Consider the following 26,361-nt stretch of genomic DNA (forward strand, 5'->3'; position numbering starts at 1 on the left):
GACAATCCATAGATAAATATCTCCAACATGTTTCTCTCTACCTTCAAAGAAGACTGAATCTATTCCTTAAGTGTATAAATTGAGTATGGTGGCTCATTGATCAAAGTATTAAGAGATGATAAGAGAGATTTTGTCTTAATTCTGTCTCTGCCAGTTTGGGAAAGGCCATGCTGAAAAGCGATAACTCACATTTGATTTGAACAGAGGAAAATGTAAACCATGTTTACATTTCAGGAGTGATAATAGTTAGACCCTTAAGGTTCTCAGGGTAATATAAGATACACTTGATTTCCCAAGGTAAAGTTGGACCTAGATGATGCAAATTCTCAGGTTACATCTGAATATTTAATATTATTGAAAGAACTTACATAAGAGGATGAATAATTACAACTAATTTTTACATGATATGTATGAATGCATTATTATCCTTGCTCTTAAATACCTATGGGAAACTCAGTGTATGCCTGATCACAAGTAAAATAGTACAGAGATGTGATTAAAAATGACAAACTTAATCATACTTCTTTCACTTCAGGAAGCCTGAAAAGATAAAGAATTTGCCTCCAACCATTTTGTCTTCTATCATGATGCAAACATACAATTAGTTTTACTAATTTTTACTAATTTTACTGATATTAGAGATTACTAATGTGCAATTTTCACTTCATTTTACCTTTCTGGATTCATCATGAGCATCTATATTAATTAATAAATGAAAAGTTAAATTTTAATTGCTTTCTATGGTGACTCTTCTTAACAGTTTAAAGTCCTTCACTTAGGAAAGAAAAAAACCCTAATTATTAGTGACACTAACATTTGTAATACAATTGGAAAAGGGAGTCAAGAAATACTGTGATATTTTCCTGAATTATTCTATATGTTGATAATACCAGATTGAGTTAGATAGGACCAGTCTTCTTGCTGGTTGGACTCTCATTATTTGAGAAATTATAATATTTTCATAACACTTTTTTTCATTAAAATGATTTGAAATTAAACTATACATGCATTCTCTTCAATCCAGCAGTGTAAGATTTAAAGCAAAATTGAACAGAAATCATAAAGTCTCCCTTGATCAGCACCTCCCACCAAACTGATACATTTATTATGCTTGATAATGTTCCATTGACACATCATTATCTTCCAAAGTCTATATATTGTATTAGTGTTCAAGGTTGATATATTGCAGCTTACAGGTTTGGAAAGTGTATTATGACATGTATTACTACACTGAGTAATTTCAAGCTGTAAAAATTCTGCATCCCACCTGAATGCGACACGTATTTTTTTTTAAGATATTATTTATTTATTCATGAGAGACACAGAGAGAGAGAGGCAGAGACACAGGCAGAGGCGGAAGCAGGCTCCATGCAGGGAGCCTGATGTGGGACTCAATCCCGGAATTCCTGGATCATGCCCTGGGCAGAAGGCAGGCAACCACTGAGCCACCCAGGGATTTCACGACATCTATTTTAAATTAAAAAGTCTGCAAGTACATATTTTCAGAAGTGTTACTTGTTTCCCAGTAAAAATTTTAAGACCTTTCTTGTTTTTTGTTTTGTTTTGTTTTTGTTATTCAGCAAATTATACACAATGGATTCTTTACTAGGGAAATACCTTCCATTATTGTGGAGCATTTTTCGTCATATAGTAATGATGTAAAAAAAATAAGCTCTGCTTAATTACTGTGTAAGTTCACATTATCATAACCAAATTTGAGGACTATATTAGGGATAATTTAATTATTTTCAGGTGTATTCATGAAGACCCATACTTTTTTCAAAGTTTCATCCCAGAATGAACAAAGGTTGGGATAAAAGGGAACTAGTGCAGCATTTGCTGGAATTAATAATTAGTATCTCACTCTCCCTGGAAGCTATTTACCTGCATTCAGGATAATATGAATAACTATAGGTATTAAAAAGTTATGACTATATTCTGCCTTTTTAATACATTTAAAGGAAATAACAACTGTCTTGAAAACTAGATGATGCATTTGTACATGGGGAAAACCAATAAAAGCACAGAAATAAAACATACAAAAACAGAAATGTAATATTTAGCAGTGAATGCAAATTATAAAGTCATAATCAGTTATAATCTTGATAATGTAATCACCATATCTGTTACTTTCCAGCAATAAATATGTTTATTCATTTTCGGTACATACTTATTTAGCTGTGTAACTTTTCATTTAGAATTAAATCATTTTTATTGAGAGTGGTCTCCAAATTGTTTAAGATTCCGATGCCACAAAAGCTGGATCTACTCCTGTTAATGGACCAAAGTCTAAACTTCATAGGAAGACATTTAGAGGACAGGCTGTAATTAGAGAATGGGGAAGAACAGGGAAGACTGAGGTAATTGATAAGAAGTAGATGGCTTGAAGTTGGAGGAATGGAGCTGAGTTTGAAACAGGAAAAAAAATAAAATTGGTGGGAAAAATGGAGAAAATAAAAATATGGTAAGCCTGCAGTTGAAATCATTTAGTTAAGATTAAATTCTAACCTCTGCTGTTCAGCTAAATGTTGGCTGTATGCTTCTCAGTTGTGGCCTTCATTATGTTGAGGTATGTTATTTTGTAACTACTTGTTTGAGAGTTTTTGTCATGAATTCACTTGAATTATTTTCAAGTGCTTTTTCTGCAACTATTGAGATGATCATGTGATTTGTATCTTTCATTCTGTTGGTGTAATATATCACATAGCTTTGCATATGTTGACTCACCTTTGTATCACAGGGATGAATCCCTTTGGGTCATGGTAGAAGATCTTTTTAAGGTTCTGTTAAATTCACTTACCCAGTATTTAAGTTGAGAATTTTTGCACATGTATTCAAGGGATCTTGCTGTTTTCTAATAGCGTCTTTATCTGCCTTATTATGAGTGTAAAAATGTTCGCCTACTGAAATGAACCTGGTACTGTTTCCTCATCTTAGTTATTTATAAGAGTTTGAGAAGAGTTGGTGTTATTTTTTAAGTAGTTTACCCCTTATGAAGTTAGGGTCTGTATTTTTCTTTGTATAGGATTTTGATTTACCTGTTCGATCTCTTTGCTACTAATTGCTGTGTTCAAGTTTTTTATTTTTTTATGTTTCTGTGTTGGTAAGTTATGTATTTCTAGAAATTCAGTTATTTTTTCTAGGTCATCTAATGTTTTGGTGTATAGTAGTCTTATGAATCTTTGAATTTCTTTCGTTTCTGTGGTAGTCTCGTCTTTATAATTTTTTGTCATCTCTCTTGATGAGTCTGTAAAGGTTTGCAAATTTCTTCTTTTCAAAGAGCCAACTTTTAGTTTTGTTAATGTTCTTTCTCTGTTCTCTTTCATGTATTTCTGCTCTGATACGAGGTCTCTCCTCCTACTAATTTGTACTTCGTTTTTGCTTTTCTAGTTACTACTTGATATAAATTAGGTTAATTTGAGGTAATACAATAAATGTAGATATTTATTGCTGTAAAAATAATCCCTTTAACCACTGCTTTTGCTACAACTCATCAGTTTTATTTCCCTTATCATTTGTCTCAAGTAAGTATATTTATAAGATCTTTGATCCATTATTGTGTCGTGTAACTTCCATATATTTGCAAGTTTTCCTTTTGTTACTGATTTCTGATTTCTTACTATTGTGGTCAGAAAATAGACCTGATATAATTTCTATCTTCCTGCTTTTTAAAATTATTTAAATGGCATATATGATCTGTCCTAAAAAAGGCTCTATGTGTCCTTGAGTCTGTAGTATTTTTCAGCTCTCCCTACTAATTGATTTTGCATCTGGATGAACGGTCTGTTCTTGAGAATAGTGTATGGAAAGTCCTTACTGTTAACTTGTCACTTTTTAATTTATTTCTCCTTTTAGTTCTATTACTATTGCTTTATATATTAAGTGCCCCAATGTTGACAGCATATATATTTATGTATTTAAAGTTTCTGTCAAATACATATGTTGACAGCATATGTATTTAAAATTTCTGTATTCTTTTTCGATTGCCCTTTCATTATATAATCACCTTTCTTTGTCCATTCTTGGCCTTATCTATATTTTGTCTAATTTCTGTTAATTGTTAATTAATTGGCTATTAATATAAACTAGGTAAAACCTTTCACCTCCTCCTGTACATTCTGTGAAAGCTAAAATGCAGTTTTTGATATGCACCATATCATTGGATCTTACTTTTTCATTTTTTTTATTACTATATAGATCGCTCTCTCCTGCTTGCAAAGTTTTGGTGAGAATTCTGCTCATATTCTTGTGAGTCCCACTTCTGTATATGATGAGCAAATTTTCTTTTGTTGCTTTCAAAATTCTTTTTGTTTACACATTTGATAATTTCATTGTAATGAGTCTACTCCTTAAAAGTTTAACCTATTTGGAGTCTCTTGGGGCTCATGAGTCTGGACATACATTTCTTCCGCCTAGTTTAGGAAGTTTTCAGTCCTTATTACTTTAAATATATCTTCTGTCACATTGTCTTTCTCCTCTTTTTGTAGGATTCTCATAAGCTTGAATAAGCTCTAAACTGAATTATTCACTCAGTGTGTTCTTCCGCTGTAGAATTTTTGTCTTAGTCATTTCTGTATCTTTGTTGAAATTATTTTCATGCATTGTTTTCTTAAATTCCCCTTAGTTGTCTTTCATTATTTGTAGTTCACTAAATTTTGTTAAGAGGATTGTTCTGAATTATTTGTCAGTTCATATTCATTTTTTGACATAATTTTTGGTGCTTTGTTAGTATACTTTGACAGTGTACTGTTCACGTGAATCTTTGATTCCTTGAGTTATCTGTATATTTGAGTAGGCAGTTCTTTCTAAAGCCTTTACAGGTTTGTTTTGGCAGAAAAACACCTTCACTAAGGAAGCTCAGCTAGGGGTACTAAATAGGCCAGCTGTTAGCACTCATGAGCATATGGGAATTAGTTTTGAGATATTAGTTGGGCACTTATGCTCTCAGACTGATGGGAATATATATTAGCATAGCATTGTGGAAAACATGAGATCATAAAGCATTTGATTTTCTGTTACTTACTTCGCTTAGCCTCATGCCTTCCGTCCATCATCATTGTCAGAAAGGGTAGAATTTTCTTTTCTTATTGATAAATATACCATTGTATCTATGTATAATTAATGTATATAAAAACTGTATACCTACATAAACCTATTTAATCTGTGTATCTATTTAATCTAATCTGTCTCATTTTCTTACACATTTTTATGTTCATATATACTTAGGTTGTTTCCAAGTCATGGCTGTTGTAAATAGTGCTGCAAAGAACATGAAGGTGCACAGATTTCTTTTACGTAGTGATTTCCTTTCTTTCAAATAGAAACCCAGAAGTGGAATTGTTGGATTATATAATATATTGTTCTAGGGACTCCGAGATGGCTCAGTGGTTGAGCTTCTGCCTTCAGCTCAGGGTGTGATCCTGGAGTCCTGGGATTGGGTCCCAAATTGGGTTCCCTGCATGGAGCCTGCATCTCTCTCTACCTGTGTTTCTACCTCTTTCTCTGTCTCTCATGAATAAATAAATAAAATCTTAAAAAAATATATATATATAATGGTTCTATTGTTATTTTCATGATGAACTTCCATCTTTGTTTGTTTACAGTTTCCCTAGTGATTATTGATTTTGAACATGTTTTCATGTAGTTTTCGGCCATTTGAGTATCTTTTTTGGAAAAACTGATTATTGAAAACATTTGCCTGTTTTTAATGAGCTTTATTTTGGCTTTTCTTAAATTGAGTAGTATAAATATTTTATGTATTTGGATATTACCCTTTATCAGATAAATGGTTTGCAAATATGTCCTTCCATTCTGTAGGATGCCTTTCATTTTGTTGAAATGAACAATGAATAAATTTCTTGTATTTCTTTTCCTTTGCAGAGAATTGCTATTATGACAGTCCCATTTGCTTATTTGCTGTTGTTTTGTTGTTGTTGTTGTTGTTGTTGTTGCCGCTGCTGCTACTGTTGGTATCATATCCAAAAAGTTGTCAAGACCAGTGTCAAAGGGGTTTTTCTTCCCCCCATGCTCAAAGGTTTAACATTAAGTATTTAATTGATTTCAGTTAAATGTTTAGAAGGAGTACAACGTTGTAATTTTCATAATTACTATCAGTGAATGGTAACTGAAAGAAGTAATTGGGAAATTATTTAGCCAGAGTTATGTGAATATGAATAAGTCACGAATAGATAATTAACGTATATTTTCCTGTTATTTTTTTAAATATCTATCTAGTGTGTTCTGAGGGTTGAGATGGAAAGTGTGTTTTATCTATTGGTGGAAACGGTAAATTCTATTATTTTCTAGTAATATTCACCTACTTTTAGCTCTATTTTGTTTCCACAGGACTTATTTTTCAAATTAATACTTTAATACAACAAATGTATACCATCTTATGTAACTAAAGTCCTACCTGAGTCATCAATAACATGTTATTGTTCTATAAATTAATACAATATTGCTTCTAATAGGGCAAAAAAGAACTTCAGGTGACTCTTTTCCAAACATTGGTGCTGTTGATGTTTAATGAAGGAGATCATTTCAGCTTAGAAGAAATTAAGATGGCTACTGGATTAGGTAACTTTTTTTTTAATTTTAAAATTTTATTTAATTTTATTAATCATTAATTTTATTAATAAAATTATTAATTATTAATAAATTTATTATTTATTATAAATTAATAAAATTATTAATAAAATATTAATTTTTATTAATTTTATTTAATTTAAAAATTTTATTTAAAATTTTTTTGTATATATTTTTTATTGGAGTCTGACTTCCCAATATTATAACACCCACTGCTCATCCTGTCAAGTGCCCATCTCAGTGCCCATCACCCAGTCACCTTAACCCCCTCTCCCACCTCCCTTTCCACCACCCCTTGTTCATTTCCCAGAGTTAGGTGTTGCTCATGTTCTGTCACTGTCACTGATATTTTTACTCATTTTCTCTCCTTTCCCCTTAATTCCCTTTCACTATTTTTTATATTCCCCAAATGAATAAGACCATATAATGTTTGTCCTTCTCCAATGGACTTATTCCAGTGGACTTATTCACTCAGCATTATACCCTCCAGTTCTAACTACATTGAAGCAAATGGTGGGTATTTGTCATTTCTAATGGCTAAATAATATTCAATTGTATACATATACCACATCTTTTTTTATAATAAATTTATTTTTTATTGGTGTTCAATTTGCCAACATACAAAATAACACCCGTCAAGTGCCCCCTCAGTGCCCGTCACCCATTCACCCTCAGTGCCCGTCACCCATTCACCCTCAGTGCCCGTCACCCATTCACCCTCAGTGCTCATCCCGTCAAGTGCCCCCCTCAGTGCCCGTCACCCATTCACCCCCACCCCCAACCATCCTCCACTTCCACCACCCCTAGTTCGTTTCCCAGAGTTAGGAGTCTTTATGTTCTGTCTCCCTTTCTGATATTTCCCACACATTTCGTCTCCCTTCCCTTGTATTCCTTTTCACTATTTTTTAACAATAAATTTATTTTTTATTGGTGTTCAATTTACCAACATACAGAATAACACCCAGTGCTCATCCCGTCAAGTGCCCCCCTCAGTGCCCGTCGCCCATTCACTCCCACTCCCTTCCACCACCCCTAGTTCGTATTCCAGAGTTAGGAGTCTTTATGTTCTCCCTTTCTGATATTTCCTGCCCATTTCTTCTCCCTTCCCTTATATTCCCTTTCACTATTATTTATATTCCCCAAATGAATGAGAACATGCAGTGTTTGTCCTTCTCCAATTGACTTACTTCACTCAGCATAATACCCTCCAGTTCCATCCACATTGAAGCAAATGGTACGTATTTGCCATTTCTAATGGCTGAGTAATATTCCATTGTATACATAAACCACATCTTCTTTTTTTTATTATTTATGATAGTTACACACACAGAGAGAGAGGCAGAGACACAGGCAGAGGGAGAAGCAGGCTCCATGCACCAGGAGCCTGACGTGGGATTCGATCCCAGGTCTCCAGGATCGCGCCCTGGGCCAAAGGCAGGCGCCAAACCGCTGCGCCACCCAGGGATCCCCACATCTTCTTTATCCATTCATCTTTCGATGGACACCGAGGCTCCTTCCACAGTTTGGCTATTGTGGACATTGCTGCTAGAAACATCGGGGTGCAGGTGTCCCGGCATTTCATTGCATCTGTATCTTTGGGGTAAATCCCCAACAGTGCAATTGCTGGGTTGTTGGGCAGGTCTGTTTTTAACTCTTTGAGGAACCTCCACACAGTTTTCCAGAGTGGCTGCACCAGGTCACATTCCCACCAACAGTGTAAGAGGGTTCTGTTTTCTCCACACCCTCTCCAACATTTGTTGTTTCCTGCCTTGTTAATTTTCCCCATTCTCACTGGTGTGAGGTGGTATCTCATTGTGGTTTGATTTGTATTTCCCTGATGAAAGTGATGCAGAGCATTTTCTCATGTGCATGTTGGCCATGTCTGTGTCTTCCTCTGTGAGATTTCTGTTCATGTCTTTTGCCCGTTTCATGATTGGGTTGTTTATTTCTATGGTGTTGAGTTTAAGAAATTCTTTATAGATCTTGGAAACTAGCCCTTTATCTGATACATCATTTGCAAATATCTTCTCCCATTCCGTAGATCGTCTTTTAGTTTTGTTGACTATATCCTTTGCTGTGCCAAAGCTTTTTATCTTGATGAAGTCCCAATAGTTCATTTTTGCTTTTGTTTCTTTTGCCTTTGTGGATGTATCTTGCAAGAAGTTAAGAAGTTCCTGTGGCTGAGTTCATAAAGGGTGTTGCCTGTGTTCTCCCTAGGATTTTGATGGAATCTTGACTCACATTTAGATCTTTCATCCATTTTGAGTTGATCTTTGTGTATGGAGCAAGAGAGTGGTCTAGTTTCATTCTTCTGCATGTGGATGTCTAATTTTCCCAGCACCATTTATTGAAGAGACTGTCTTTCTTCCAATGGATAGTCTTTCCTCCTTTGTCGAATATTAGGTGACCATAAAGTTCAGGGTCCACTTCTGGGTTCTCTGTTCTGTTCCATTGATCTATGTGTCTGTTTTTGTGCCAGTACTACAGTGTCTTGATGACCACAGCTTTGTAGTACAACCTGAAATCTGGCATTGTGATGCCCCCAGATATGGTTTTCTTTTTACCACATCTTCTTTATCCATTTATCTTTGGATGGACACTGAGGCTCCTTCCACAGTTTGGCTACCACCACACCAGTGAGAATGGTGAAAATTAACAAGACAGGAAACAACAAATGTTGGAGAGGATTTGGAGAAAGTGGAACCCTCCTGCAATGTTGGTGGGAGTGTGAACTGGTGCAGCCACTCTGGAAAACTATGTGGAGGTTTCTCAAAGAGTTAAAAATAGAACTACCCTGTGACCCAGCAATTACACAGCTGGGGATTTACCCCAAAGATGCAGTGAAACGGCAGGACACCTGCACCCCAATGTTTGTAACAGCAATGTCCACAATGGACTAAGTAAGTTTTGATTATAATTGTTAAGTGTGTGATATAAAAAATTCTAAACATTTTTTTTCTCATTCAGAGGATAGAGAACTAAGAAGAACTCTACAGTCATTAGCTTGTGGCAGAGCTAGAGTTCTCATCAAAAACCCCAAGGGCAAGGATGTGGAAGATGGTGACAGATTTTTTTGTAATGAGGAATTCAACCACAAACTCTTCAAGATAAAGATCAATCAAATCCAGGAGAAAGAAACGGTATTTTTTTTCCTCTTTATCTTAATGTCTCTTTTTAATTTTCTGACACCTTTTATAAGTCTTTTGTTTTTGGATCAGCAGTAATTCTAACAGCACATTTTTTTTTATTGTGGTAAAAACATGTAAAATTTGCCATCCTTACCGTTTTGAAGTGTAAAGTAGTGTTAATACATCTACACTGTGGTGCATTGTGTCCAGAACTTCTTCATTTTAAATAACAAAAAAAAAACTGTCTTCTGTAGCAGTACTCAACTTTTCTTCTTAACCACCAGCCTTGGTAAACAATAGCTTTACTTACTTTTTTATTTTCTATGAATGTGACTAATTTTGGTAACTTGTATAAGTAGGGGACCACACAGACTGTGTCTTTTTGTGACTGGCCTAATTCGCTTAGCATAATGTCCTAAAATTTCATACATGGAATATGTGATAGCATGTAACAAGATTTATTCCTATTTACAGCAAATGTTCCATTTTATGAATATGTCACATTCTATTTATCCATCTATTTTCATGGTCCTTTGAATACTGTTGCTGTGAATGTGAATGTACAGTGTATACAACTATCTTTAGAGATAACTATCTCAAAACTATCTTTTTGAGACTCTCCTTCAATTCTTTGTCCATAGGATCCTACACAACTGGATCCTACAGTGGATCTATTCGCATTTATTTTGAGGAATCACTATACTATTTTCCATAGGACTTGCAAGCTTTATAAAAGATTACCACCAGTGCACAAGGGTTTTAGTTTCTGTATATATTTTGCAAGACTTATTTTCTGCATTTATTATTATTATTATTATTATTATTATTATTATTACAGACTTTCTACTAGGAAGAAGTGATATCTCCTGATCCTTTTGATTTGCATTCTGTAGACTGATAATATTGACCACTTTTTGTAAAGTTTAAATCTAAGTTAACATACAGTACAGTGCCGTATTGGTTTCAGGAGTAGAGCTGATTCATCCCATACATACAACACACAGTATTCACAAGCACCCTCTTCTTCTTCTTTTTAGTGTTTTTAAAGATTTTATTTAATTGAGAAAGAGAGACAGAGAGTATACCCACACCACTGAGGGGAGAGGCAGAGGGACAAGCAGACTGCCAATTGATTAGGGGATGCCCCATGAGGGCTCAATCCCAGGACCCTGAGATCATGACTTGAGCTGATGTCAGACACATAATTGACTGAGCCACCCACGTGCCCACAAGTGTCCTCTTTAATAATAATGTCCCATTTAGCCCATCCCCCCACTAACCTCCATCAATACTGTTTGTTTTCTGTAGTTAAGGATATCTTTCGGTGTTTTTCTCTCCCCCTCTCATTCCCATATATTCATTTGTTTTCTTTCTTTCATTTTTTTAAAGATTTATTTATTTATTCATGAGAGACACACACACACAGAGGGAGAGGCAGAGATGTAGGCAGAGGGAGACTTAAATACAACATATGAGTGAGATAATATGGTATTTATTTGACTATATGACTGACTTATATTGCTTAGCATAATATACTTGAGCTCCATCCACATCCTCACAGATCACAAGATTTTATTTATTTTTTAATAGTGAAGTAATATTGCATTGTGTATCTGACATATCTTCTTTATCCATTCCTCACCTGATGGACACATTTAGATTCTCTCCATAGCTTGCATATGTTGATAACGCTGCTATAAACATCAGGGTGCCTGTAACTCTTCAAATATATTTTATTTATTTTTTGGGTAAATACCTAAGAGTGCAATTGCTGTCTTTGGGTATTTCTATTTTTAACTTTCAGTGGAATTTCCACACCCTGCAAGAATGATTGCACCAGTTTGCATTCTTACCAACAGTGCACCAGTGTTTTCCCTTTCTCATGCATGCTAATCAACATCTGTTGTGTCTTGTGTTGTTTATTTGAGCCATTCTGAGTGCTGTGGGGTGATATCTCATCACAATTTTGACTTGTATTTATTTGAGAATGCGAGATGTTGACCATCTTTTCATGTGCTTGTTGGCATCTGGATGTCTTATTTGGAAAAGTGTCCATTCATATCTTCTGCTGATTTCTTAACTGGACTATTTGGTTTTTTTGGGTGTTGAGTTTGACAAATTCCTTCAGATTTTGGATATTAGCCCTTTGTCAGATATATCATTTGCAAATATCTCCTCTCATTCCATTAATTGTTGTGTTGATTGATTCCTTCACCGTGCAGAAGTGTTTTACTCTGAAGACCCAGTAGTTCATTTTTGCTTTTATTTCCCTTTCCTCAGCATATGTCGATTTTTATAATAAATTTATTTTTTATTGGTGTTCAATTTGCCAACATACAGAATAACACCCAGTGCTCATCATCAAGTGCCCCCCTCAGTGCCCGCCACCCAGTTACCCTCACCCCCCACCCCCCTCCCCTTCCACCACCCCTAGTTCATATCCCAGAGTTAGGAGTCTTCATGTTCTGTCTTCCTTTCTGACATTTCCTACCCATTTCTTCTCCCTTCCCCTCTATTCCCTTTCACTATTATTTATATTCCCCAAATGAATGAGAACATATAATGTTTGTTCTTCTCCGATTGACTTATTTCACTCAGCATAATACCCTCCAGTTATATCCACGTCAAAGCAAATGGTGGGTGTTTGTCATTTCTAATGGCTGAGTAATATTCCATTGTATACATAAACCACATCTTCTTTATCCATTCATCTTTCGATGGACACCGAGGCTCCTTCCACAGTTTGGCTATTGTGGACATTTCAGCATATATCTGATAAGTTGCTACAGCTAGTGTAAGTTGCTACAGCTTGTGTTCTCCTCTGGGATTTAGATGGTTTCCTGTCTTACCTTATGGTCTTTCATCCATTTTGATTTTGTTGTGCTATTCTTCTGAGTTTTCTCAACACTATTTGTTGAAGAGACTGTGTTTTCTCTATTAGATATTCTTTTTGCCTTGTTGAAATTTAGTTGTCCACAGAGCTATAGGTTCACTTCTGGGTTTTCTGTTATGTTGCATGGATCTATGTGTCTGGGTTTCTGCGAGTATCATACATTCTTGATGATGACAGCTTGGTAATACAGCTTGGTATCCAGAATCATGATACCTCCAATTTTATTTTTTTTTCAGGATTCCTTTGGCCATTTGGGGTGTTTTGTAGCTTCATAAATATTTGGTGTTTTTTTTATTCTACGTCTGTGAAAAATGCTTGTAGAATTTTGGTATGCATTGAATGTGTAGATTGCTCTCGGTAGTATAGACATTTTAACAGTGTTTGTTCTTCCAGTCCATTAGCATAGACAGCATACTTTTCCATTTCTTTATGCCTCCACAGTTTCTTTCATAAATGCTTATAGTTATCAGAGTACAGATTGTTTACTTCTGTAGTTAGGTCTTTATTCTAGGTATTTTTTTTTCCTCTTGGTGAAATTGCAAATGGAATAGATTTCCTTAATCTTTTCCACTGCTTTATTATTGCTTGATTTTGTATCTGCAACTTTGCAGAACTTAAATATTTTAGCAGTTTTTTTGGTGAAGTCTTTTTGGGTATTTACAGAGTATCATGTCATCTGAAAACAGTGACTTGCTGATTTGGAAGCACTTTATTTCTTTATTTCTTGTTTTCTGAGTGCTGAAGCTAAGACTATGGCAATTTAACCTATGTTAAATTGTAATGGTGAGAGTGGACATTCTAGTCATCTTCCTAAATGCAGAGGGAAAATTATCATTTTATACTCATTGAGGAAGACACTAGCTGTGGGTCTTTTGTCATATGGACTTTATGATGTTGAGTTATGTTCTATCTATCCCTACATTGTTGAGGGGTTTTGGTATTTTTAAAGATTTTATTTATTTATTTATTTATTTATTTATTTATTTATTTATTTATGATAGACATAGAGAGAGCAGGCAAAGACACAGGCAGAGGGAGAAGCAGGCTCCATTACAGGAGCCCAACGCGAGACTTGATCCCGGGACTCCAGGATTGCGCCCTGGGCCAAAGGCAGGTGCGAAACTACTGAGCCACCCAGTGATCCCCAGGTTTTGGTATTTTTAATCAAGAATAGATGCTGTAAGATATTTACAGAACTTTACCCTTTCGTCTTTTAACGGGATGGTCCTTAACCTCCACATGTTTTAAATCCCTCCAAACTTTTTGTTGTGATTTAATTCTAATTTCAAAGCATTATGGTCTGAAAGTATGCAGGGGATCATTCCAATCTTTTGGTATTGGTTAAGACCTGATTTGTGACCCAGTATTTCGTCTATTCTGGAGCAAGTTCCATTTGCACTTTAGAATGTGTATTCACTTGTGTTTGGGTGTAAAATTCTATAAATACCTGTGAAATCCATCTGGTCCACTGTATCATTTAAAGCTCTCGTTTCTTTGGAGATGTACTTAGAAGACCTGTCAATTGTAGAAAGCACTACATTGAAGTCACCAAGTATAAGTGTATTATTATCAAAGTATGTCTTCCCTTTGATTTTCTTAAATTTATTTTTTATTGTTGTTCAATTTGCCAAACATAAAGAATAACACCCAGTGCTCATCCCATCAAGTGCCCCCCCTCATGCCCGTCACCCAATCATCCCACCCCACACCCACCTCCCTTTCTACTACCCCTTGTTTGTTTCCCAGAGTTAGAAGTCTCTCATGTTGTCTCCCTTTCTGATATTTCCCACTCATTTTTTCCCTTTCCCCTGAATTCCCACTATCTTTTTTATATTCCCCAAATGAATGAGACCATGTAATGTTTGTCCTTCTCTGATTGACTTATTTCACTTAACATAATACCCTCCAGTTCCATCCACGTCAAAAAAAATGGTGGGTATTTGTTGTTTCTAATGGCTGAGTAATATTCCATTGTACACATAGACTACATCTTCTTTATCCATTCATCTTTTGATGGACACCGAGGCTCATTCCACAGTTTGGCTATTGTGGACATTGCTGCTAGAAACGTCGGGGTGCAGGTGCCTCCGCATTTCACTGCATTTGTATCTTTGGGGTAAATCCCCAACAGTGCAATTGCTGGGTCATAGGGCAGATCTGTTTTTCACTCTTTGAGGAACCTCCACTCAGTTTTCCAAAGTGGCTGCACCAGTTCACATTCCCACCAACAGTGTAAGAGCGTTCCCTTAATCCTCATCCTCTTCAACATTTGTGGTTTCCTGCCTTGTTCATTTTCCCCGTTCTCACTGGTGTGAGTTGGTATCTTATTGTGCTTTTGATTTGTATTTCCCTGATGGCAGGTGATGCAAAGCATTTACTCATGTGCATGTTGCCTATGTCTGTGTCTTCCTCTGTGAGATTTCTGTTCCTGTCTTTTCCCCATTTCATGATTGGATTGTTTGTTTTTGGGGGGTTGAGTTTAATATGCTCTTTATAGATGTTTGATAGTAGCACTTTAACTGATACGTCATTTGCAAATATCTTCTCCCATTCTGTAGGTAGTCTTTTAATATTGTGGACTGTTTCTTTGACTTTGCAAAACTTTCTTATCTTGATGAAGTCCCAATAGTTCATTATTGCATTTGTTTCTCTTGCCTTCATGGTAGTATCTTGCAAGAAGTTACTTGGCCAAGTTCAAAAAGGGTGTTGCCTGTGTTCTCCTCTAGGATTTTGATGGAATCTTGTCTCACATTTAGATCTTTCATCCATTTTGAGTTTATCTATGTGTATGGTGAAAGAGAGTGGTCTAGTTTCATTCTTCTGTATGTAGACGTCCAATTTTCCCAGCACCATTTATTGAAGAGACTGTCTTTCTTCCAGTGGATAGTCTTTCCTCCTTTATCAAATATTAGTTGACCATAAAGTTGAGGGTCCACTTCTGGCTTCTCTATTGTGTTCCATTGATCTATGTGTCTATTTTTGTGCCAGTACCACACTGTCTTGATGACCACAGGTTTGTAGTACAACCTGAAATCTGTCATTGTGATGCCCCCAGATATGGTTTTCTTTTTTCTTTTTTCTTTTTATTTTTTTATTTTTTTATTTTATTTTATTTTTTTGGTTTTCTTTTTTAAAATTCCCCTGGCTATTCGGGGTCTTTTCTGATCCCACATAAATCTTAAAATACTTTGTTCTAAGTCTCTGAAGAAAGTCCATCGTATTTTGATAGGGATTGCATTATACGTGTAAATTGTCCAGGGTAACATTGACATTTTCACAATATTAATTCTGCCAATCCATGAACATGGAATATTTTTCCATCTCTTTGTGTCTTCCTCAGTTTCTTTCAGAAGTGTTCTATAGCTTTTAGGGTATAGATTCTTTATTTCTTTGGTTAGGTTTATTCCTAGGTATCTTAGGCTTTTGGGTGCAATTGTAAATGGGATTGACTCCTTAATTTCTCTTTCTTCAGTCTCATTGTTAGTGTATAGAAATCCCATTGATTTCTGGGCATTGATTTTGTATCCTACCACGCTACCAAATTGCTGCATGAGTTCTAACAATCTTGGAGTGGAGGCTTTTGGGTTTTCTATGTAGAATGTCATTGGCGAAGAGGGAGAGGTTGACTTCTTCTTTGCCAATTTGAATGCCTTTAATGTCTTTTTGTTGTCTGATTGCTGAGGCTAGGACTTCCAGTACTATGTTGAATAGCATTGGTGAGAGTGCACATCCCTCTCTTGTTCCTGATCTTAGGGGAAAGGCTCCCAGTGCTTCCCCATTGAGAATGATATTTGCTGTGGGCTTTTCGTAGATGGCTTTTAAGATGTCGAGGAATGTTCCCTCTATCCCTACACTCTGAAGAGTTTTGATCAGGAATGGATGCTGTATTTTGTCAAATGCTTTCTCTGCAGCTAAGGAGAGGATCATATGGTTCTTGATTTTTCTCTTGCTGATATGATGAATCACATTGATTGTTTTACGAGTGTGTTGAACCAGCCTTGTGTCACGGGGATAAATCCTACTTGGTGATGGTGAATAATTTTCTTAATGTACGGTTGGATCCTATTGACTAGTATCTTGTTGAGAATGTTTGCATCCGTGTTCATCAGGGATATTGGTCTGTAATTCTCCTTTTCGGCGGGGTCTTTGTCTGGTTTTGGAATTAAGGTGATGCTGGCCTCATAGAATGAATTTAGAAGTACTCCATCTCTTTCTTTCTTTCCAAACAGCTTTAGTAGAATAGGTATGGTTTCTTCTTTAAATGTTTGATAGAATTCCCCTGGGAAGCCTTCTAGCCCTGGACTTTTGTGTGTTGGGTAGTTTTTGATGACTGCTCTAATTTCCTCCCTGGTTATTGGCCTGTTCAGGTGTTCTATTTCTTCCTGTTCCAGTTTTGGTAGTTTGTGGCTTTCCAGGAACGCGTCCATGTCTTCTAGATTGCCTAATTATTGGCGTATAGCTGTTCATAATATGTTTTTAAAATCATTTGTATTTCCTTGGTGTTGGTAGTGATCTCTCCTTTCTCATTCATGATTTTATTAATTTGAGTCTTCTCCCTCTTCTTTTAATAAGGCTGGCTAATGGTTTCTACCTTATTAATTCTTTCTAAGAACCAACTCCTGGTTTTGTTGATCTTTTCCACAGTTCTTCTGGTCTCGATTTTGTTGAGTTCTGCTCGAATCTTAATTAACTCTCTTCTTCCCTTGGGCGTAGGATCTATTTGCTGTTTTTTTATCTAGCTCCTTTAGGTGTTAGGTTAGCTTTTGTATTTGAGTTCTTTACAGTTTTTGAATGGATGCTTGTATTGCAATGTTTTTCCCCCTTAGGACTGCTTTTGCTGCATCCCAAAGATTTTGAATGGTTGTATCTTCATTCTCATTAGTTTCCATGAATCTTTTTAATTCTTCCTTAATTTCCTTGTTGACCCTTTCATCTTTTATCAGGACGGTCCTTAACCTCCACGTGTTTGAGGTCCTTTGAAACTTGTTGTGATTTAGTTCTAATTTCAAGGCATTATGGTCTGAGAATATGCAGGGGACGATCCCAATCTTTTGGTATCGGTTCAGACCTGATTTGTCACCCCGTATGTGGTCTATTCTGGAGAAAGTTCCATGTGCACTTGAGAAGAATGTGTATTCAGTTGAGTTTGGGATGTAAAGTTCTGTAGATATATGTGAAATCCATCTGGTCCAGTGTATCATTTAAAGCTCTTGTTTCTTTGGAGATGTTGTGCCTAGAAGTCTTATCTAGTATAGAATGCGCTAGATTGAAGTCACCAAGTATAAGTGTATTATTATCTAAGTATTTCTTCACTTTGGTTATTAATTGATTTAAATATTTGGCAGCTCCCACATTCGGGGCATATATATTGAGGATTGTTAAGTCCTCTTGTTGGATAGATCCTTTAAGTATGAGATAGTGTCCCTCTTCATCTCTCACTACAGTCTTCCGGGTAAATTTTAGTTGATCTGATATAAGGATGGCTACCCCTGCTTTCTTTTGAGGACCATTTGAATGGTAAATGGTTCTCCAACCTTTTATTTTCAGGCTGTAGGTGTCCTTCTGTCTAAAATGAGTTCTTGTAGACAGCAAATAGATGGGTCCTGCTCTTTTATCCAGTCTGAAACTCTGTGCCTTTTGATGGGGTCATTCAGCCCATTCACATTCACAGTTACTATTGAAAGATATGAGTTTAGTGTCATCATGATATCTATTCAGTCCTTGTTTTTATGGATATTTCCACTGAACTTCTTTTTCAAGGGGAATTTTAAGAGTCCCCCTTAAGATTTCTTTCAGAGCTGCTTTGGAGGTTACATATTCTTTCAGTTCCTGCCTGTCTTGGAATCTCTTTATCTCTCCTTCCATTTTGAATGAGAGCCTTCCTGGATAAAATCTTCTTGCTTGCATGTTCTTCTCATTTACGACCCTGAATATATCCTGCCAGCCCTTTCTGGCCTGCCAGGTCTCTGTGGAGAGGTCCGCTGTTACCCTAATACTCCTCCCCATAAAAGTCAGGGATTTCTTGTCTCTTGCTGCTTTAAGGATCTTCTCTTTATCTTTGGAATTTGAAGCTTAACTATTAGATGTCGAGGTGTTGAATGGTTTTTATTGATTTTAGGGAGGGATCTATTTCCTGGATCTGAATGCCTGTATCTCTTCCCAGATTAGGAAAGTTTTCAGCTAGGATTTGTTCAAATACGTATTCTGGCCCTCTGGCCCTTTCGGTGCCCTTGGGAACCCCAATTAAATGTAGGTTTTTCTTCCTCAGGCTGTCATTTATTTCCCTTAATATATCCTCATGGTCTTTTAATTGTTTGTCTCTTTTTTCCTCAGTTTCCCTCTTTGCCATCAACTTGTCTTCTGTGTCACTCACTCGTTCTTCCACCTCGTTAAACCCTCGTCGTTAGGACTTCTAGTTTGGAGTGCATCTCATTCAATTGATTTTAATTTCTGCGTGATTAGATCTAAATTCTGCAGTCATGAAATCTCTTGAGTCCTTTATGCTTTTTTTTCTAGAGCCACCAGTAGCTTTATAATAGTTCTTCTGAATTGGCTTTCTGACATTGAATTGTAATCCTAATTTTGTAACTCAGTGGGAGAGAGGACTGTTTCTGATTCTTTCTTTAGAGGTGTGGTTTTCCTTCTCGTCATTTTGCTCAGTGCAGAATGGCTAAAAACAAGTTGTATTGGGAAAAGGAGAAAAAGAGAGGAGAGAAAGAAGGAAAGAAAAGAGAAAAAGAAAAAATAATAAAGGAATAAAAATAAAAAATAGAAAGAAAAGGAAAGAAAGGAAAAGGGTGGGGGAAGCATACAGAAATCAAAAAGAAAAAAAAAAACACAGGGGAGTATCTTCTGATTCTGTATACAGTAAGTCACTTGACTTCCCCTGGAACTTGTCTAGCTGGTGTTCTGGTTGAGGGGCCTGTTATGCTGATTTTCAGTGTTAGCACTTGGGGGAGCTGCTCTGCCCCCTGCCTGGTTCATGGCTCAGTGTGGGTTGTTTACTCCATGAGGCCCAGGAGGAACAACCACAGTGGCAGCGGCAAGCTCTGGAGTCTGGATTCAGCTACCCCAGTTACTATGGAGTTCTCAGTCTGCAGGGGCCTGGATGCTCAGCTCGGAGCAGTAGTGTCCTTGCTGTCCTGGGCCCTCCTGGCCTCCGTCTGTCCCTGGGGGGAGGTCGGATCCTGGGCTGTGTCCCCGGAGTGCTGTGCTCCCGGGCCTGTGCTGTTGGATTCGCACTTCCAGCCGTGCAGCCCCCTCTGCGGAGCCCCCGCCTGAGCCCCTGCCTGAGTCCCTCTGAGCTGCTTCCGGGGCACGCAGCCCCCTCTTCTCGGATTCTCCCACCAAGCCTCCCCGAGCTCCCCCAGCGCAGCCCCCTCCCCGCCGAGCTGCTCCCGAGTCCAGCCGTGTGCCACTGCAGCCTTTTAGGGAGCTGGGCACGGTCTCCCCAGGGCGCAAGTGTCTGTTAGAGTCCCATGGAGCCTGAGGGCATCCCCGCCCTCCTGGGGTCCTGCTCTAACTCCTTGCGAGCCCCTTTCTGTCCGGGAAGATTGGTGAAGGTCCTGCTTTTCTGGGAGGGTGCTTTCCTGTCCTGGGGGCACTCGCCCCCTCCTTAACCCGGCTCCTAGCGGGCCTCTCCCCCTCGGATGCCTTTTGTTTCTTTCTTTATTTTTTCCCCGTCTTTCTACCTTGATAGAAGCGTGAACTCTTCTCACTGTAGCATTCCAGCTGTTCTCTCTTTCAATCTCAGGCTGAATTCATAGATTTTCAGGGTGAAGGTTATCTAGGTATTTTGGTGGTGACAGGTGACTTGGGGACCCTACTCTTCTGCCATCTTCAGTCCATAGGTTTTATTCTATATCATTTGTATTTCTTTGGTATTGGTTTGATCTCTCCTTTTCCATTCATGATTTTATTGAGTCTTTTCTCTTTTGTTTTTAATAAGGCTGGCTAATGGTTTATCTGTCTTACTAATTCTTTCAAAGAACCAACTCCTGGTTGCGCTGATCTGTTCTACAGTTCTTCTGGCCTCTGTTTCATTGAGTCCTGCTCGAATGTTTATTATCTCTCTTCTTCTGCTTGGTATAGGTTTTATTTGCTATTCTTTCTCCAGTTTCTTTAAATGGGAAGTTAGCTTGTGTATTTGGATTTTTTCCAGTGTTTTGAAGGATGCTTCTATTGCAATATATTTCCCTTTTAGGATTACTTTTGCTATATCCCAAAGATCTTGAATGGTTGTATGTTCATTTTCGTTAGTTTCCATGAATCTTTGTCATTCTTCTCTAATTTCCTGGTTGACCCTTTCATCTTTTAGTTGAATGCTCTTAACCTCTACATACTTGAGTTTCTTACAGAGTTCTTCTTGTGACTGAGTTCTAGTTTCAAAGCATTGTGCTCTGAAAATATGTAGGGGACAACCCCAATCTTTTGGTATTGGTTGAGACCTGATTTGTGACCCAGTGTGTGGTCTGTTCTGGAGAAAGTTTCATATGCACTTGAGAAGAATGTATATTCATTTACATCCGGATGGTAAGTTCTGTATATATGTGTGAAATCCATCTGGTCCAGCGTATCATTTAAAGCCCTTGTTTCTTTGGTGATGTCATGCTTAGAATATCTGTCATTTCAGAAAGTGCCATGTTGATATTTCTTACTATTTAGTGTATTATTATCTAAGTACGTATTTTTTGGTTATTACTTGATTAATGTATGTGTCAGCTCCCACAGTAGGGGCATAACTCTTCATGATTGTTAGGTCTTCTTTTTGGATAGACCCTTTAAATATGATGCAGCGTCCCTCTCCATCACTTACTACAGTCTTTGGGATAAACTTTAATTTATCTGATATCAGGATGGCTACCCCAGCTTTCCTTTGAGGACCATTTAAATGGTAAATGATTCTCCACCCCAGTGCAGAGTAGGTGTATAAGCCAGCTGAATCAAAGATATGAACCACTACCCAAGTAAATTTCACCCTAGATGATTCTGATGAGGTCAGAGACTTGGAAATGAAAAAAAAGTCAGAACACAAAATAAAACAAAGGGACCACTAAAGTGAAAACAAATTTTAAAGAAAAGTAGAAAATATAGAAGGCCAGGAATCCCAAAAAAGAAGAGGGAAAAGAAAAAAAAAGATATAAAAGCAAAAGTAAAGGTGGGGGAGGAATGAGAAAAAAAGGTGGGTTGGGAGATGGTGGTGGTGAGTAAGTTGTAGTGTAGGGAGAATGTAGTGCACCTGTGAGGTAGTAGAGGGTAATACTTTTGGTTCTGAGTGTATTAAGTTCTGTATGTGAGAAGATGCTCAGTCTCAAATGTATATAAACCAGAAATACTTGTAGAGAGCTCCACCATTGACCACCAAAACAGAAATGAGTTAAAAGAAGGGGGCAGAATTAGAATGAATAGAAAATGTAATCTCACAGAATGAACCAGCACAGTATACCACGTGGTTCTTGGTGCATGCTGGTCATATTTTAGAAGGCATTAACTTCCGCCATTATAGGATGAAATGAGGCAGAGAAAACAAACACAGAACAAAAACCCGTATCTCTATCTCCCAAAATTAAACTGGGTATGTTGAAGGGAACTAGAACTGCAAAATATATCTAAGTCATGTAATTGTAGAAGTATGAAAGTCAAAAAGGAAGAAACTTAAAAATGAAGAGGTGGTAAAATATTGTAGTTAAGGTGGGAAAAGAAAACAAAATTAGAAATTTACAGTCTGATCTAAAAACAGGTACTGGAAAAAGGAAGAGAAATAAGGGAGGGGTACTCTCTGGTTCTATATAGTATAAATCCCTCAACTTCCCCTGGAGCTTTATAGGGCTGCTTGGTCAAGAACTTGCTCTTTCCCTGTTCTTCCAGCTGGGGGAGGGGCCTGCTGTGGTGATTCTCAGGTGTTTGCACCTGGGGGAGCTGCCCCACCCCCTGCCAGATGCTGGGCTCTGTGGGAGCTGTTTACCCTGTGAGGCCTCTGTTCCCGGGCAGTACTACCTCTCTCAGTCACAGAGGGAAACAAGGGTGAGGAACCCTACTTTTTTTTTTTTTTTTGGAGTTCAATTTGCCAACATAGAGCATAACACTCAGTGCTCATCCCATCAAGTGCTCCCCTCAGTGCCTGTCACCCAGTGACCCCCACACCCCACTCACCTCCCTTTCTACCACCCCTTGTTCTTTCCCCAGAGTTAGGAGTCTCTAATGTTCTGTCTCCCTTTCTGATATTCCCCACTCATTTTTCTCCTTTCCCCTTTATTCCCTTTCACTATTTTTTATATTCCCCAAATGAATGAGACCATATAATGTTTGTCCTTCTCCAATTGCCTTATTTCACTCAGCATAATACCCTCCAGTTCCATCCATGTTGAAGCAAATGATGGGTATTTGGAGGACTCTACTCTTCCTCCATCTTGCCTAAAATTATTATGTTTTTTATTGTTTTTGCATATTTGGGTACTCCCATGTTGGTTCATAAATATATGCAATTTTAATATCTGCTTCTTGGAATGTTGTCTTTATTGTGAAATGGTGTTCTTGTCTGTTGTTACAGTCTTTGTTTTAAAGTTTAGTTTGCCTGCAGAGCCTTTATTTTAACTTGTTATATGAAAAATATTTCTGCATCCCCTCAGTTTCAATCTGCATTTGTCTTTGGGTCTAAAATGAATCTCTGGTAGGCAGCATACAGATGGGTCTTGTGTTTTTATCCATTCTGACACCCTATGTGTACTTGCTCCAATTACATTTAGAATAAGTATTGATAGATATGTATATATTTTTATCATGTCTGGCTGTATGTAAAGATTATCTCTGAACCTTTGTTCTCTTTTTCATGGTTTGTTCATTTTCTTTAGTAATTTATATTTGCTCTTTTTTTGTACTTTGCATATTTATTAGTGCTTTTTGATATACTATTACCATTAGTTTTTGTTGTTGTTCATTTAAGTTTAAACCTATTCTTTTCTCCCGTTTTTCTCTTTAGTTCAGCCTGATTACTTTGTTACTTTGTTCTATGTCACTAATTCTTTCCTGTGTTTCTTCCATCCTTGTGTTCATTCCATCCAGCATATTTCACATTTTATTGTGAGACTCTGTTTATTGAGCCTTCCAGCTGTGCCATGTTTTTGTCATCTCTCTGCTAATGGCCTCACTGATGTCCTCCACTTTTCAGAATCCAGTGACTATTCTTTTCATCATTGCTTTAAAATCCTTATCAGGCTTTGTTACTTATATCTGTTTCACTTAGATCTTTGACTGTGGCCTTGTTCTGTTCTTTCATTTGAGACAGGTTCATCTGACTTACTTTGACTCTATGTGTCTGTTTCTATGTTTTCAGAAAGTCAGAAAGGAGAACTCCTGGGTGTAGCATTATTAGCAGGTCAGATAGCCAGCATCTCTGCAGCCCTTCTCCTACAGGCATCTCCATGCCTAGGTTGCAAAGTGAGGGAGCATAGTAGGGCTGCCAGCTCCTTGTTTTTGAAATCAGTTGAACAGATCTATGCCATTGGCCCATGACATTGTGTAAACTGCTTCGTGTATGCTGTCTCTCCATGCAGGTTCTGCCTCCTTAAGCCGAGTGACCCAGCTATCACTTGCCCGCCCAGCTCTCCCAGTGCCACATCAGCCAACCTCCAAATCTCGAGGCTCCAAGTCCCACTGGTTATATGAACTAATGGAATTTAGTCCCTCTGGTGTTTAAAACCCAATATTATGGGATTAGTATTCCCTGTTGAGCTCCCAGGTGGGAGGGCCCATTTCTCTGCCTGCTCCTCTTGCGATTGCCTCCCTCCTGCCCGCAGCATCCCCCACCTTTCTGACATCCATAACCTTTCAGGTGCAACTCTCTGTATTTCGTCATGGAATTGGCTCTGCTAGTCTTTTTTGATTCTTTTTAAAAAACTTTTGAAATTCACTTTAACATATAGTGTATTATTAGTTTCAGAGTTACATTTAGTGATTTATCAGTCTTATATAACACACAGGGCTCGTCACATGTGTCCTCCTAAATGTCCATCCCACAGTTATCCCATTCCCCACTCATCTCCCTTCTAGCAACCCTCAGTTTGGTTCTTTTTAAATTTTTTTTTGTTTTCTTTTTATTTTTGCTTTGTCTTTTTAAAATTTAAATTCAATTTGCCAACATAGGGTATAACACCCAGTGCTTATCCCATCAAATGCCCTCCTCAGTGCCCATCACCCAGTCACCCTATCTCCCCACCTACGTCCCCTTCCTCAACCTTTTGTTTGTTTCCCATAGTTAGGAGTCTCTCATGGTTTGTTTCCCTCTCTAATTTTGTTTCCCTCTCTAATTTTGTTTCTTATAGTTGAGTCTCTTATGGTTTGTCTCCCTCACTGATTTTTCTTACTTAATTTTCCCCTCCCTTCTCCTATGTTCATCTGTTCCGTTTCTTAAATTCCATATATGAGTGAATTTTTTATTTTACCTCTGTTTGACTTATTTTTTAAATTTATTTACTTTTTATTGGAGTTCAATTTGCCAATTTGCTATATTGAACAATATAGCAATTTGTTCAATTTGCTATATTCAACATATAGCATAACACCCAGTGCTCATCCTGCCAAGTGCCCCCCTCAGTGCCCATCACCCAGTCACCACAACCCCTCTCCGCCCCCCACCCACTTCCCTTTCCCCTACCCCTTGTTCGTTTCCCAGAGTTAGGTGTCTTTCATGTTCTGTCATCCTCACTGATATCTTCACTCCTTTATTCCCTTTCACTAATATTTATATTCCCCAAATGAATGAGACCATATAATTTTTGTCCTTTTCTGATTGACTTATTTCACTCAGCATAATACTCTCCAGTTCCATCCATGTGTTGGACTTATTTTGGTTCATATAATGCCCTTTAGTTGTATCCATGTCATTGCAAATGGCAAGATTTTAGTCTTCCTGATGGCTGAGTTGTATTCCATTGTATATGTATACTACATCTTCTTTATCCATTCATCTGTTGATGGACATCTGGACTCTGTCCAAAGTCTATTGGGGACATTGCTGTGATAAACATTGGGGTACAAGTCACCCTTCAGATCACTATATTTATTTCTTTTGGGTAAATACCCAGTAGTGCAATTGCTGGATTGTAGGGTAATTACCTAATTCTGTTTTTAACTTTTTGAGGAACCTCCATGCTCTTTTCCAGAGTGGCTGCACCACTTTCTGCCAGTTTTTATTGATAATACCTATTTTTAAACATGGGATGGTTGAGTTCAGGACCCTCCTACTCTGCCATCTTCCCTTTAGCCTATTTTAGCATTCCTTGTTGAAGCAAGCCTTATGGTGGCAAAATCTCTCAGCTTTTGCTTCTCTGGGAAAGTATTTATATTCTCATTTTCTGGTGGACAGCTTTGCCAAAGGACTATTCTGGCTCTCAATTTTTTTCTTTTAACATTTCAAAAATATTATCCCACTCTTCCCTGGCCTATGAAGTATCTCTTTTGCTGATGGTCAAATGAGTTACCATATAAGTTTCCGAATTTGTTTCTCTGATGCTTTTGAGAACCTCTCTTTGTATGTAATTTAGACAATTTTATTACAATGTTTTCTAGAGGATTGTTTTAGAATGAAATATAATTAGGTGATCTTTTAGCTGTATGACCTTGGATGTCCTAAGTTTCTGTTCAGATGTTAAATTCTCAACCATTTTTTAAATTATTTTCTCTTAAAGTGTAATTGACATATAATGTTATGTTAGTTTCAAGTGCACAACATTATGATTCAGCATAATATGCTTTCCC

The 26,361-nt window shown here is 37.4% G+C and overlaps 1 protein-coding gene across 5 annotated transcripts in view; it reads left to right on the top strand.

Moving 5' to 3' along the window:
- Positions 1–26,361, top strand: part of LOC144309386 (cullin-4B-like) — a 107,375-nt gene that overhangs the window by 73,730 nt on the left and 7,284 nt on the right. For all 5 annotated transcript variants that reach the window (XM_077890460.1, XM_077890458.1, XM_077890461.1 and 2 more), the window contains 2 exons: positions 6,471–6,576; positions 9,553–9,725. In XM_077890460.1, coding sequence (XP_077746586.1) covers positions 6,471–6,576; positions 9,553–9,725 — 279 coding nt within the window. The remainder of the gene's footprint in view (positions 1–6,470; positions 6,577–9,552; positions 9,726–26,361) is intronic.

Source organism: Canis aureus, chromosome Y (genome assembly GCF_053574225.1).
Source record: "Canis aureus isolate CA01 chromosome Y, VMU_Caureus_v.1.0, whole genome shotgun sequence".
Taxonomy (NCBI): domain Eukaryota; kingdom Metazoa; phylum Chordata; class Mammalia; order Carnivora; family Canidae; genus Canis; species Canis aureus.